This window comes from Coenobita brevimanus, chromosome 31 (assembly GCF_032717465.1).
Source record: "Coenobita brevimanus isolate Jiangsu-jjx chromosome 31, ASM3271746v2, whole genome shotgun sequence".
In the NCBI taxonomy this organism is placed as follows: Eukaryota; Metazoa; Arthropoda; class Malacostraca; order Decapoda; family Coenobitidae; genus Coenobita; species Coenobita brevimanus.
In genome coordinates, this window is record NC_136984.1 from 1,065,222 (window position 1) to 1,077,500 (window position 12,279).

At 46.8% G+C, this 12,279-nt stretch overlaps 1 protein-coding gene across 3 annotated transcripts in view; it reads right to left on the bottom strand.

The window, feature by feature from the left end:
• Positions 1-395: 395 nt before the first annotated feature.
• Positions 396-12,279, bottom strand: part of Cka (Connector of kinase to AP-1) — a 43,417-nt gene continuing 31,533 nt past the window's right edge. For 2 of the 3 annotated variants that reach the window (XM_080269089.1, XM_080269087.1), the window contains 7 exons: positions 8,136-8,269; positions 6,420-6,598; positions 4,930-5,099; positions 3,359-3,526; positions 1,388-1,557; positions 815-980; positions 396-580 (listed from right to left, as the gene is read on the bottom strand). In XM_080269089.1, coding sequence (XP_080125215.1) covers positions 411-580; positions 815-980; positions 1,388-1,557; positions 3,359-3,526; positions 4,930-5,099; positions 6,420-6,598; positions 8,136-8,269 — 1,157 coding nt within the window. In that variant the 3' untranslated portion in view covers positions 396-410. The remainder of the gene's footprint in view (positions 581-814; positions 981-1,387; positions 1,558-3,358; positions 3,527-4,929; positions 5,100-6,419; positions 6,599-8,135; positions 8,270-12,279) is intronic. The other variant, XM_080269088.1, reaches the window with a different exon arrangement.

Below are 12,279 nucleotides of genomic sequence, written 5' to 3' on the forward strand. Positions count from 1 at the left end.
AGGCCGGGCGTCGGGCGCTACGGGATCAAAACTATGGGGTCGAGTCACGTCTGCGTCACCCCCGGGCCGGCCAGGTGCGGCGGTCACCACGGTAACCTGTCACCGTGGTGACTGGTAACTATGGCAACCAGTAACCACTGCAATCAGTCACTACCACAACTGGCTGCAACAGCAACCAGTCACTACTACATTGGCTGCCACGGCAACCAGTCACCGCCGCCACCAACCATCACAGCAACCGTCCAGCAGAGCAACGGTGTCCACCACAACGGGCATCCACAGCAACGGGGTCACCACCGCAAGCAGCGGCGAGGCCGGCAGTCAGGTGCGCAACGCCACCCGGTGCGGCGGCCGGGGCCTCAGGCGGTGCGGCGGGGACACCGCGTCGGGGCGGCGTTCTCTCTCCGCGCTCAGACGAACACTTTGGCCAGGGCGTCGGCGCCGGCGCTGGCGATGAAGGGCTTGCTGGGGTGGAAGGCCACATCAAAAATACTCTCATCAAACTTCTTCCTGTGAGCCGTTATCTCCTGAACACACTGCTTGCTGTCCAGCTGCCACAGCCGAATACTGCAGTCATGACCTGGCGGAAGGTATACAACCATGGATTAACACACACACACACACACACACACACAACCTCAACTTTATCCAATTATAACCAAACTTGGAAGTGTCAAGGGTCAGCCAAGGGGATGAACTACTGTTTCAGAGAACAGGTCAAGGTCAAGGTCAGAGAGAGAGAAAGAGAGAGAGAGAGACAGAGACAGACAGACAGACAGAGGTGGGTGGGGGTGGGGGAGGGTGGAGTACTCACTGCCAGAAAGGAGGTAGAGTCCATTGGGGTCGACAGCAAGGGAGGTGACGGAGTCCAGGTGGGCCACCATGGACTGTACCAGCCGGCCACTGTTGTTGTCCCAGAACCGAATGTGACGATCCTCATGGCCGGTGATGGTGAGGGGCAGCGTTGGGTGAGACACAACCTGAACCAAATAAAAAAGTATACTCGTACGGTGATATTTTATTATCATCATCGTCATCATCATCTAGACCAGTGTGTGTGTGTGTGTGTGTGTGTGTGTGTGTGTGTGTGTGTGTGTGTGTGTGTGTGTGTGTGTGTGTTTTGGTGCTGCGACATTGGATGAAGCAGCTGCGGTGTCCACTCAGGAGCCAAACTTCCCCATATTTCCCTACACCTCAACGTGGGAAGGACCTGGTGTGGTGGTGTGTACCACAAGGGTGCAGCAGATCATACTGTAGAACGGCCCCACAAAACCACTGGCTTACCTGTGCCGGATGGGTCTGCTCCCCCACACACACCAGGGTGAAGCAGATACTACTACTACTACAACTACTACTACTACTACTGCCGTGTCACCCTTCCACCTACTCTGTTAATCTGCCTGCTGATGGAACTGCTGCCCTGCTCTGTCTCTGTGTCGAGGCGCATGACGGGTTTGCCGGTCTCCAGGTCGAAGATGACACAGTTGGCGGTGTTGAAGCTGCACACAAACTGGTTGCTGGACTCGTACACAAAGTCCACCGACGTAGGAATACCGTCTGCAATGAGAGAGAGAGAGAGAGAGAGCAATACCATCTGCAGAGATAGAGAGAGCAATGATATCCTGGGAAGTTACCACTCTTGGTCTACTTCTTTTCCATCATCATCATCTAATCCTGTGTTGCCCCCATGAGGAGCGTAGGAGCAAGGGGCTGGGCAAGTTGGTCCTGACATTTAAGATGCGAGTGACCACCCTCACTCATCCCTGAGTGGCATTACATGAGCAATAAACCTCAACCATCCCTTGGATATAAACCTTCACCGGCTCAATCCAATTGGAGCGCCGTAATTACCCACTAAACCACCAGGCGCCATAATTTGGTTATATGGTTACCACCCAGCGTAGTAAATGGTTTCCTGGTGTACAGGAAACCATTTGGCTTGTCACTCAGTGTAGAGTCACCCACAGGCAGAAGGAAGAGGAAAGAATGAAGGAAAGAAAGACAGAAGAGGGAGTGTAAAGTCACCCACAGGCAGAAGGAAGAGGAAAGAATGAAGGAAAGAAAGACAGAAGAGGGAGTGTAAAGTCACCCACAGGCAGAAGGAAGAGGAAAGAATGAAGGAAAGAAAGACAGAAGAGGGAGTGTAAAGTCACCCACAGGCAGAAGGAAGAGGAAAGAATGAAGGAAAGAAAGACAGAAGAGGGAGTGTAAAGTCACCCACAGGCAGAAGGAAGAGGAAAGAATGAAGGAAAGAAAGACAGAAGAGGGAGTGTAAAGTCACCCACAGGCAGAAGGAAGAGGAAAGAATGAAGGAAAGAAAGACAGAAGAGGGAGTGTAAAGTCACCCACAGGCAGAAGGAAGAGGAAAGAATGAAGGAAAGAAAGACAGATGAGGAAGGAAGGAAAGAAGGACGGACGGGAGGAAAGGGCAGTCACCCAAGAGCAGCACTACATCGAGTGAGTGGATGGTGAGCATTTCCCAGTAGAAAAATAAATAAAACTAAAATAAAATCACCATCACCATCATCATCATCTCAAACTCTTTCCCCACATCATCATCATCATCACTACCATCCTCCTCCTCCTCCATCTTATCATCATCATCATCGTAACTATCCTCCTCCGAAGCTCTTTTCCCACCAAACTAAGTATGCGATGACAGATAAATCAATCCAACTCACCTTTCTCAACAGCATATGCATAAAGGACCTTCACATAATCGTATCCAATAGAGTCAGTCTGGACGCTGCCACGTTAAAAAGGGGTGCCAAATCCCTGATCATGCACTCCTCCTCACAACATTCATCCAGCCAGCTCGATCTCGTCAGTTTCCTAGACTCACCGACTTCCAAACGAGTAAATATCTATCTATCTATCTATTGCCAGACGCCTCAATCCCGTTTGGGGTGGCCACAAACAAATCACCTCCACGTCGTCCTGTCCCCCGCCATTTCACTGCCCTGCTCCCAACTCACACCCCCCTCTCTCATATACCTTTCCACCCCATCCCTCCATCTCATCCTCAGCCTCCCCTTCCCTCTTCCCTCCTCCACCTCACTCACATACACTCTCCTCATCAGTCTTTCACCCTCCATCCTCTCCACATGGTCAAACCACCTCAGTGTGTTCCTCATAACGCTTCCTGTCACATCCACATCCACACCACAACGCTCCCTCACTTCCTCATTTGTCAGTCTCTCTCTCCATGTAATTCCACATCCACCTCACTCACATACACTCTCCTCGTCAGTCTTTCACCCTCCATCCTCTCCACATGGCCAAACCACCTCAGTGTGTTCCTCATAACGCTTCCTATCACATCCACATCGACACCACAAATAAAATAACTACACCTCACCTTTCTCAACAGCGTACGTATAAAGGAGCGGAGATCGGGCATCAGTGGACCATAATCTCACAGTGGAGTCGGCAGCGCAGGAAAGGAGGTGTTGACGCTGGCCGTGGTAGGTGAGGCCCCAAACGGCATCTGTGTGGCCCGATAAACTGCCACCAACAACACTGGGATCTGGGAAAATAACACAGTAAATTATAAACTGCAGGATGCCGTAAGAGACTAACTAGGAGTGCTGGAGAGTAGGTGTTGACGCTGGCCGTGGTAGGTTAGGCCCCAAACTGCATCTGTGTGGCCCGATAAACTGCCACCAACAACACTGGGATCTGGGAAAATAACACAGTAAATTATAAACTGCAGGATGCCGTAAGAGACTAACTAGGAGTGCTGGAGAGTAGGTGTTGATGTTGGCTGATAGGTTAGGCCCCAAACGGCATCTGTGTGACCTGATAAACTGCCACCAACAACACTGGGATCGGGTTAGGAAGAGAACAGTATATTATAAACCACAGAATGGAGTGAGTGACTAACTAGGAGTGCTGGAGAGTGCTGTGATACGTGAAGCTCCATACCGTGTCTGTGTGGCCCGATAAACTAACACCAACAACACTGGGATCTGATGTGGAAGAGAACGGTATATTATAAACTGCAGGAAGGAGTGAGAGACTAACTAGGAGTGCTGGAGAGGAGGTGTTGATGCTGGCTGCGATAAAAGCCCCATACTGCATCTGTGTGACCCGATAAACTGCCACCAACAATAGTGGGATTAGTTCAAAGTAAAAAGGCGTTAGGAGAAATACATTGAGGTGGTTTGGCCATGTGGAGAGGATGGAGAGTGAGAGACTAATGAGGAGAGTGTATGTGAGTGAGGTGGAGAGAGGGAGAGGCTGAGGATGAGATGGAGGGATGGAGTGGAGAGGTATAAGAGTGAGAGTGAGGTGGGAGAAGGGCAGTGAAATGGCAGGGGACAGGGCGACATCATCATCATCATCATCATCATCACCATCTGGGCCTCCTTTCCCACCCTAGGGCAGGGTGTGGAGTAGCAACGTCCAGACAGCCCAAGTCTGCCCAATCCAATGGGCCATGCTTCCATTCACTCATCATTCAAGCCCCTGGAATCCTGGCTCTATCTGATAAACCAAAAGCATTCACCACGTTCTGTAGCTTCACATAAACGTATCCGATAGAGTCAATGGGCCACGCTTCCATTCACTCATCATTCAAGCCTATGGAATCCTGGCTCTATCTAATATGCCAAAAACATTCACCCCGTTCTGTAGCTTAACATAAACGTATCCGATAGAGTCAATCTGGACGCTGTCACATTAAAAAGGGGTGCCAAATCCCTGATCATGCACTTCTTCTCACAACATTCATCCAGCCAGCTCAATCTCATGTCAGTCCCCAAGCCTCACTGACTTCCATACCTCTCTTCCTCACACACTCATCCACCATATCCCTCCACCTTCTCCTTGGCCTACCTCGCCTCCTCCCTCCTTCAAATTCGCTCAGATATACCAGTACCTTTTTCAAGATTTCAAATAAAACAAATTCTTAACATCATAACCACCCACCGTAAGAGTCGTAGGGGTCGATGTTAGAGGATGGGATGTTCCAGATGCGTATGGTGCCGTCGATGCCCCCAGAGTAACACTTCTCACCGTCCCCACTCATGGCCAGACACAAGACAGGCCCCAGGTGGCCGCGGAAAGTGTACACCGGCTCAACGTCAAGTGAGGCTGATCTGGGGATGAAGAATATGGGGCAATTTAGTTAGAAAGAGTATGACGGCACTTCTTTGTGACTAGCATTCAAGATGGAGAAGGGGTAATTTTAAGCCAAGTTCAAAAGAGTATGATAGCACTTCTTTATGACTAGCATTCAAGATGGAGAGAGGACAATTTCAGGCCAAGTTAGAGTGAAAAGAGTACAGTACTACTACCCTTCCAGAGAATGACTGCACTTCTTTATGACTAGCATTCACGATGGAGAAGGGGCAATTTTAAGCCAAGTTCAAAAGAGTATGATAGCACTTCTTTGTGGCTAGCATTCATGATGGAAGGGGCAATTTCGGGCCAAGTCAGAGTGAAAAGAGAATAGTATCATTGCCTTTCTCTCTAGCTCTTGCAGGTTCCACAGCATGATAGCACTTCTTCGTGACAAGCATTCAAGATGGAGAGAGGGGCCAAGTTAGAGCAAAAAGAGTATAGTGCCTTTCCAGAGCATGATAGCACTTCTTTGTGACTAGCATTCAAGATGGAGAGAGAGCAATTTTGGGCCAAGTTAAAATGAGCATGATAGCACTTCTTTGTGACTAGCAATCAAGATGGAAGGCATTTTTGGTCCAAGTTAAAGTGAAAAGAGTACAGTATTATAGCTTTTCCAGAATATGATAGCACTTCTTTGTGACTAGCATTCAAGATGGAGAGATGGGTCAAATTAGAGTGAAAAGAGTACAGTCATATTGCCTTTCCACAGCACGATAGCACTTCTTTGTGACTAGCATTCAAGATGGAAAGAGAGCAATTTTAGGCCTAGTTAAAAAGAGTATGGTAGCACTTCTTTGTGACTAGCAATTTTGGGCCAAGTTAGAGTGGAAAGAGTATATTATCACTGCCTTACTTTTTGGCCGGGACTGTCTTCTGCAGGTTCCACATAGCACTTCTTTGTGACTAGCATTCAAGATGGAGAAGGGGCAATTTTAGGCCTAGTTAAGAGTATGGTAGCACTTCTTTGTGACTAGCAATTTTGGGCCAAGTTCGAGTGAAAAGGGTATATTATCACTGCCTTACTTTTTGGCTGGGACTGTCTTCTGCAGGTTCCACATAGCACTTCTTTGTGACTAGCAATTTTAGGCCAAGTTAGAGTGAAAAGCGTAGTGTTATTGCCTTACTTTTTGGCTGGGACTGTCTTCTGCAGGTTCCACAGCATGATAGCACTTCTTTGTGACTAGCATTCATGGAGGGGGCAGTTTTAGGCCTACTTAAGAGTATGGTAGCACTTCTTTGTGACTAGCAAATTTGGGCCGAGTTAGAGTGGAAAGCGTACGGTGTTATTGCCTTACTTTTTGGCCGGGACTGTCTTCTGCAGGTTCCAGAGCTTCAGTGTTGCGTCCTCGGAGGCGGTGATGAGGGTGGGCTCCTGTGGGTGGAAGCACAGCGCCCGCACCCCATCAAAGTGGGATCGCAGCGTGTACTTGGCCGTCCACGTCTTGCGGAAGTTTTCTTTGGTTGACGATATCTGCTGGAAGGTGGGAAGATGAGAGGTGTATTAAATTTATGAAGTTTATTTTGGTTAATGATATCTGGTGATGATGTGAAGATATGGAATTAAGGATTATTTATAGGAAGTTTAATTTGGTTGATGATATCTGGGGGAAGATGTGAAGGTATGGAATTAAGGATTATTTATAGGAAGTTCTATCTGGCTAACAATACCTGGTGGAAGGTGGGAAGATAAGAGGGGTATTAAATTTACAAAGTTTATTTTGGTTGATGATATCTGGGGGAAGATGTGAAGATATGGAATTCAGGATTATTTATAGGAAGTTTTATCTGGTTGATGATAACAGATGAGATATTACATTTAGTACACTACAAACATTAGCAAGATTTCTTTAGCTGACGATATCTGGTGGAAGATGGTAAGATAAGAAAGAAGTGTATTAACCCTGTTGTTACTGGAAGACGCAGGCTTCGTCCAACCGCAGGCAAGTACTCAGGATGTGGGTCAGTTCAGCCTTGGCAGAGTGCTGGGAGAACCCCCCCCTCCCCCATTTCAGCACTCGCGGTACTCCTTAAACATTTTATCCTCACATTCGTAGTTTGACTTCTTTCTCCCTGATTTTTTAATCCTAGTAATCTCAAATAGTTGTGCTTGATTATGGTGTTAATAAAAACATTTGGTGAATATAAATTACACAAAAAATTTCTAAAGCAAAATAATCAACCGGTGATTTTGTTCGACACAGCTTGCATCCTCCAGTCATGAGTGGGTAACTTTTGCACCGGTACCCTAGATACTGAAAGGGTTAAATTTACGAAGTTTATTTTGGTTTACGATACATTTACGAAGAAAGTGAAGAGAGGAATCCAGCGTTTAAATTTGTGAAGCTTTCTTTGGTTGACAATACCTGCTGGAGGTGTGACGATAAGAAAGTCTGTGTTAAATTTACAAAGTTTATTTCGGTTAATGATAAGAAAGTTAAGAGTGAGATTCAATGCTTAAATTTACACAGTTATATTGGTTGATAATATCCTGTATAAATAATTGCATCATAAATACTTACACCACAGGAAGCATTGGCCTCGTTAGTTAAGTCATGCTCTCTCTCTCTCTCTCTCTCTCTCACATACACACAACAATTCTCACTACCTTTCCCCTACCTCTCTCCAGTTTACCTCTTCTCTCCCTCCCACGTTAACTCTCTCACTCTCTCTCTCAACCATTCTTCTTACCCTTTCTCTACCTCTCTCCAATTTTACCTCCTCTCTCCCTCCCACATTTACTCTCTCTTTCTCTCAACTATTCTCCTTATCCTTCCTCCACCTCTCTCCAATTTACCTCCTCTCTCCCTCCCACGTTAACTCTCTCACTCTCTCTCTCAACCATTCTCCTTACCCTTCCTACACCTCTCTCCAATTTTACCTCCTCTCTCCCTCCCAAGTTAACTCTCCCTCAACCATTCTCCTTACCCTTCCTCTACCTCTCTCCAATTTTACCTCCACTCTTCCTCCCTCCCTCCCTCCCTCTCTCTCTGTCTCTCTCTCTCTCTACTTACATCATAGGAAGCATCGGCCTCGTTGGTGACGGTGAGTTGTGCCAGCTCCCCGAGGCCTTCTAGCGCATCGTCCTCCCCTCCCGGACCACCAACATATGCACGGCGGGACCCAGGACCGAACCCCAGGACACCGGCTGTTGATTAGGGTCGGAGGATGAGATAAACAAAGGGATTTCACTGTTAGATAGACGAAGGAATTTCACGAATAGATAGACTGGCGGATTTCTTTCTCTTTTACGATCCATTTCTTTTCAGTTCTTGCATACACCTCGCACCTTTTCATGTCACCACTTTGACACTAATACTGACTGTCTGTAACCGAACCCCAGAGCACTGGCTGTGGATTAGGGTCGGAGGATTAGATAGACAAAGAACTGATAGATAGACTAGGGCGTTTCTCTCTCCTACGTAGTCCATTCCTTTACCAGCAGTCCTTCAAACCTCACGCTTTTTCATGTCACCACTTCGACACTAATACCGACTGTCCATACCCGAACGCCAGAGCTCCAGCTGTGGATTAGGGTTGGAGGATGAGACAGACAAAGGGATTTCACCGATAGATAGACAAAAGGAATTTCACCGATAGATAGACTAGGTGATTTCTCTCTCCTATATAGTGAATTCCTTTACCAGTAGTTCTTTAACCCTCACATTTTTTTCATGTCGCCACTTTGACACTAGTACCGACTGTCTATAACCCAACCCCAGAGCACCGGCTGTGGATTAGGGTCGGAGGATGAGAAAGACAGGGGGATTTCTGAGATAGATAGATGGAGGGATTTCACCGATAGATAGATTAGGGTGTTTCTCCTGTATAGTCCATTCCTTTACCAGTAGTCCTTCAACCCTCATATTTTTCATGTCACCACTTTGACACTAATAAACCAAACCCCAAGACACTGGCTGTGGATTCTTTCTCTTTTACAATCCATTCCTCTTCAGTTCTTGTATACACCTCACACCTTTTCATGTCACCACTTCGACACCAATACCGACTGTCCATAACCAAACCCCAGGACACAGGCTGTGGATTAGGGTCGCATAGTTAGACAGGTACGTTTGGAGATTATGTATGTTTTGTTTATAAGGCCTCCAACATGCTCGTATGCGTTGGCCTTGGTCACCTAATGGCGGCTCTCCATGCTGCTCAATCTCTGGCAGCCTCCCTATTCTCTACAAGCCATTCCCTCAAGCAATTCTTTATACCATACACCTTCTCATGTCACTGTTTGGGCACTAATACACACTGTCCATACTAAACACATGTCCTAACCCCATTCAAACACCAGCACTCCTATACACCTTCTCATGTCACTGTTTGAGCACTAATACACACTGCACAAGGACGAAACTCCGGGCCAAGTTCGAGTGAAAAGAGCACAGTTCTTGTAGCCCCAGGTTCAGCTCAAACTTGAACCCAGTAGACTGCAGGATGACGGTGGTTTTCTTGCAGTTCACCATACTCCTTTTGGGGCACTGAGAGAGCTGAAGGATGTTTGTATAACCAGGCAAAGGATCGGCTCAGTTATATCAGCGCCACCACATGAAGGCAGCCCTCCCCAGCACAAAGCCACTGTTCTATCTATACACCTATCTATCTATCTATCTATCTATAGCCAGACGCCATAATCCCGTAAGGGGTGGCCGTTTGTCTCTGAGTTACAATGGTGTCTCCCAATAAGCGAGCTCTCAATACGCAAAACACCTAATGTGCAAACGTGACTCAGGAAAAACGTAAATTTATTAGTATGTGAGGTGTGATTCTAAAATTAGTGGTAGGTGGTGGCGACCATCATCCACTCACTTGATGTAGTGCTGCCTACTTCTTCCTTCACCTTTATCGTTCTCTTTCTGTGCCTGTCCTCCTCTCTTCCTATTTCTCACCATCATCCACTCACTTGATGTAGTGCTGCCTACTTCTTCCTTAGCCTTTATCATTCTCTTTCTGTGTCTGTCCTCCTCTCTTCCTATTTCTAACCATCATCCACTCACTTTATGTAGTGCTGCCTACTTCTTCCTTAGCCTTTATCATTCTTTTTCTGTGCCTGCCCTCCTCTCTTCCTATTTCTCCCATCTTTCCTGTCACTTCTTATTGCTTTTCTTTCCTTTACAGGTGGCTTTACATTGAGTGACAAGCCTAATGGTTTCATGTAAGCCAAGAAACCATTTACAACGCTGGGTGGTAACCATATCACCAAACCATACGTGTTCCCTACGTGTCAACAAGTGGGTTGGTGGAGGGTTAGTGCCCCTCCCCGTAAAACAACTAACTCAAAGTCAAATGGCCACCCCTTATGGGATTATGGCGTCTGGCAATAGATAGATAGATAGTGATTCTAAAATGCAAATCTGTCATCTGAAAGCAAGGGAAAAATGGTGTTCCCGCTCAAAATGGCACCAGATCTATTTATGCATCTATTTACCTACTTACCAATCTATCTTATTTACCTACTTACCAATCTATCTTATTTACCTACTTACCAATCTATCTTATTTACCTACTTACCAATCTATCTTATTTACCTACTTACCAATCTATCTTCACTAATGACCTACTTACCCACCAACCCTCCTACCTACCATAGTATTCAAAGCCCTCCCTCACAGTCTCTCTCAAGTCACGAGGCCTTCAGTCTGTCTGCCCTTGAGAAGCCTATGAGAAGATTTTCCAGGATTCCTATGGGACTGGACTAAGTAAAAGAGGTCATCAGCACCAATAATCTATCTATCTATCTATTGCCAGACGCCTCAATCCCGTTCGGGGTGGCCACAAACAAATCGCCTCCACGTCGCCCTGTCCCCCGCCATTTCACTGCCCCGCTCCTAACTCACACCCCCCTCTCTCATATACCTCTCCACCCCATCCCTCCATCTCATCCTCCCCCCTCTCTCATATACCTCTCCACCCCATCCCTCCATCTCATCCTCGGCCTCCCCCTCCCTCTTCCCCCCCTCCACCTCACTCACATACACTCTCCTCGTCAGTCTTTCACCAATAAACTGAACCTTTTTGATCTGAGGACAAGTGCAGGAGAACATGGACAAAATTCCTTCCTGTGCACCTACAGTACAACTTCCTCTTCATCCCTTCGAGATGATGGTGCAACGTCTGGGGTCTCTATCTATCTATCTACTGCCAGACGCCTCAATCCCGTTTGCGGTGGCCACAAACAAATCGCCTCAACGTCACCCTGTCCCCCGCTATTTCACTGTCTGGGGTCTCAAGTCTACATTTTGAGGGATTTTTGGCTGAAGATGTGACTGTTAGAGGGAGTGAAAGCATCAGTGACAGTGACTAGCAACGACAGATATAAAATAATTCAAAACCTTTTCACTTTTCATGCTGTTATTTAAGCTGTTGTTGTGGCTCCATCTTGCTTTCAGGGGATAGGGATGGAGTTCAGGAGCATTTTTATAACCAGGATGTAGAGATGCCTGGTGATATGGAAGATGGTGAGGGATATTTAGCCAGGCGGTAGAGCCAGATGGTTATATCAATGCCACCACACGAAGAAATCCCCCTAACATTACACATATCAGTAGCAATAAAAACAATAAGGGTGGCCACAAACAAATCGCCTCCATGTCGCCCTTTCCCCCGCCATTTCACCACCCTGCTCCAAAATAATACTATCAATCAATCTTTCTATTGCCAGACGCCTTAATCCTGTAAGGGATGACCACAAACAAACCTCCTCTATGTAGCCCTGTCCCCCGCCATTTCACCACCCTGCTCCCAGCTCACACACCCCCTCTCTCATATATCTCTCCACCTCATCCTTGGCCTCCCCCACCCTCTCCCCCCCTTCACCTCACTCACATACACTCCCCTCATCAGTCTCTCACTCTCCATCCTCTCCACATGGCCAAACAATACAATCTCTAAGTGTAAAATTAAGTAACCTTTCTGTAAATACTTATATGATTAATCTGTTACTCTTCAAAGTCAATGGTTCAGTGCTAAAGTTGGCATGGAAAAACCTATACTGTCATCCAACACAATAAATACATAAGATAGCATTGATATTATAGGTCTATCTATCTATCTATCTATTGCCAGACGCCATAATCCCGTAAGGGGTGGCCGTTTGTCTTTGAGTTATTTGTTTTACGGAGAGGGGCACTAACCCTCCACCAACCCACT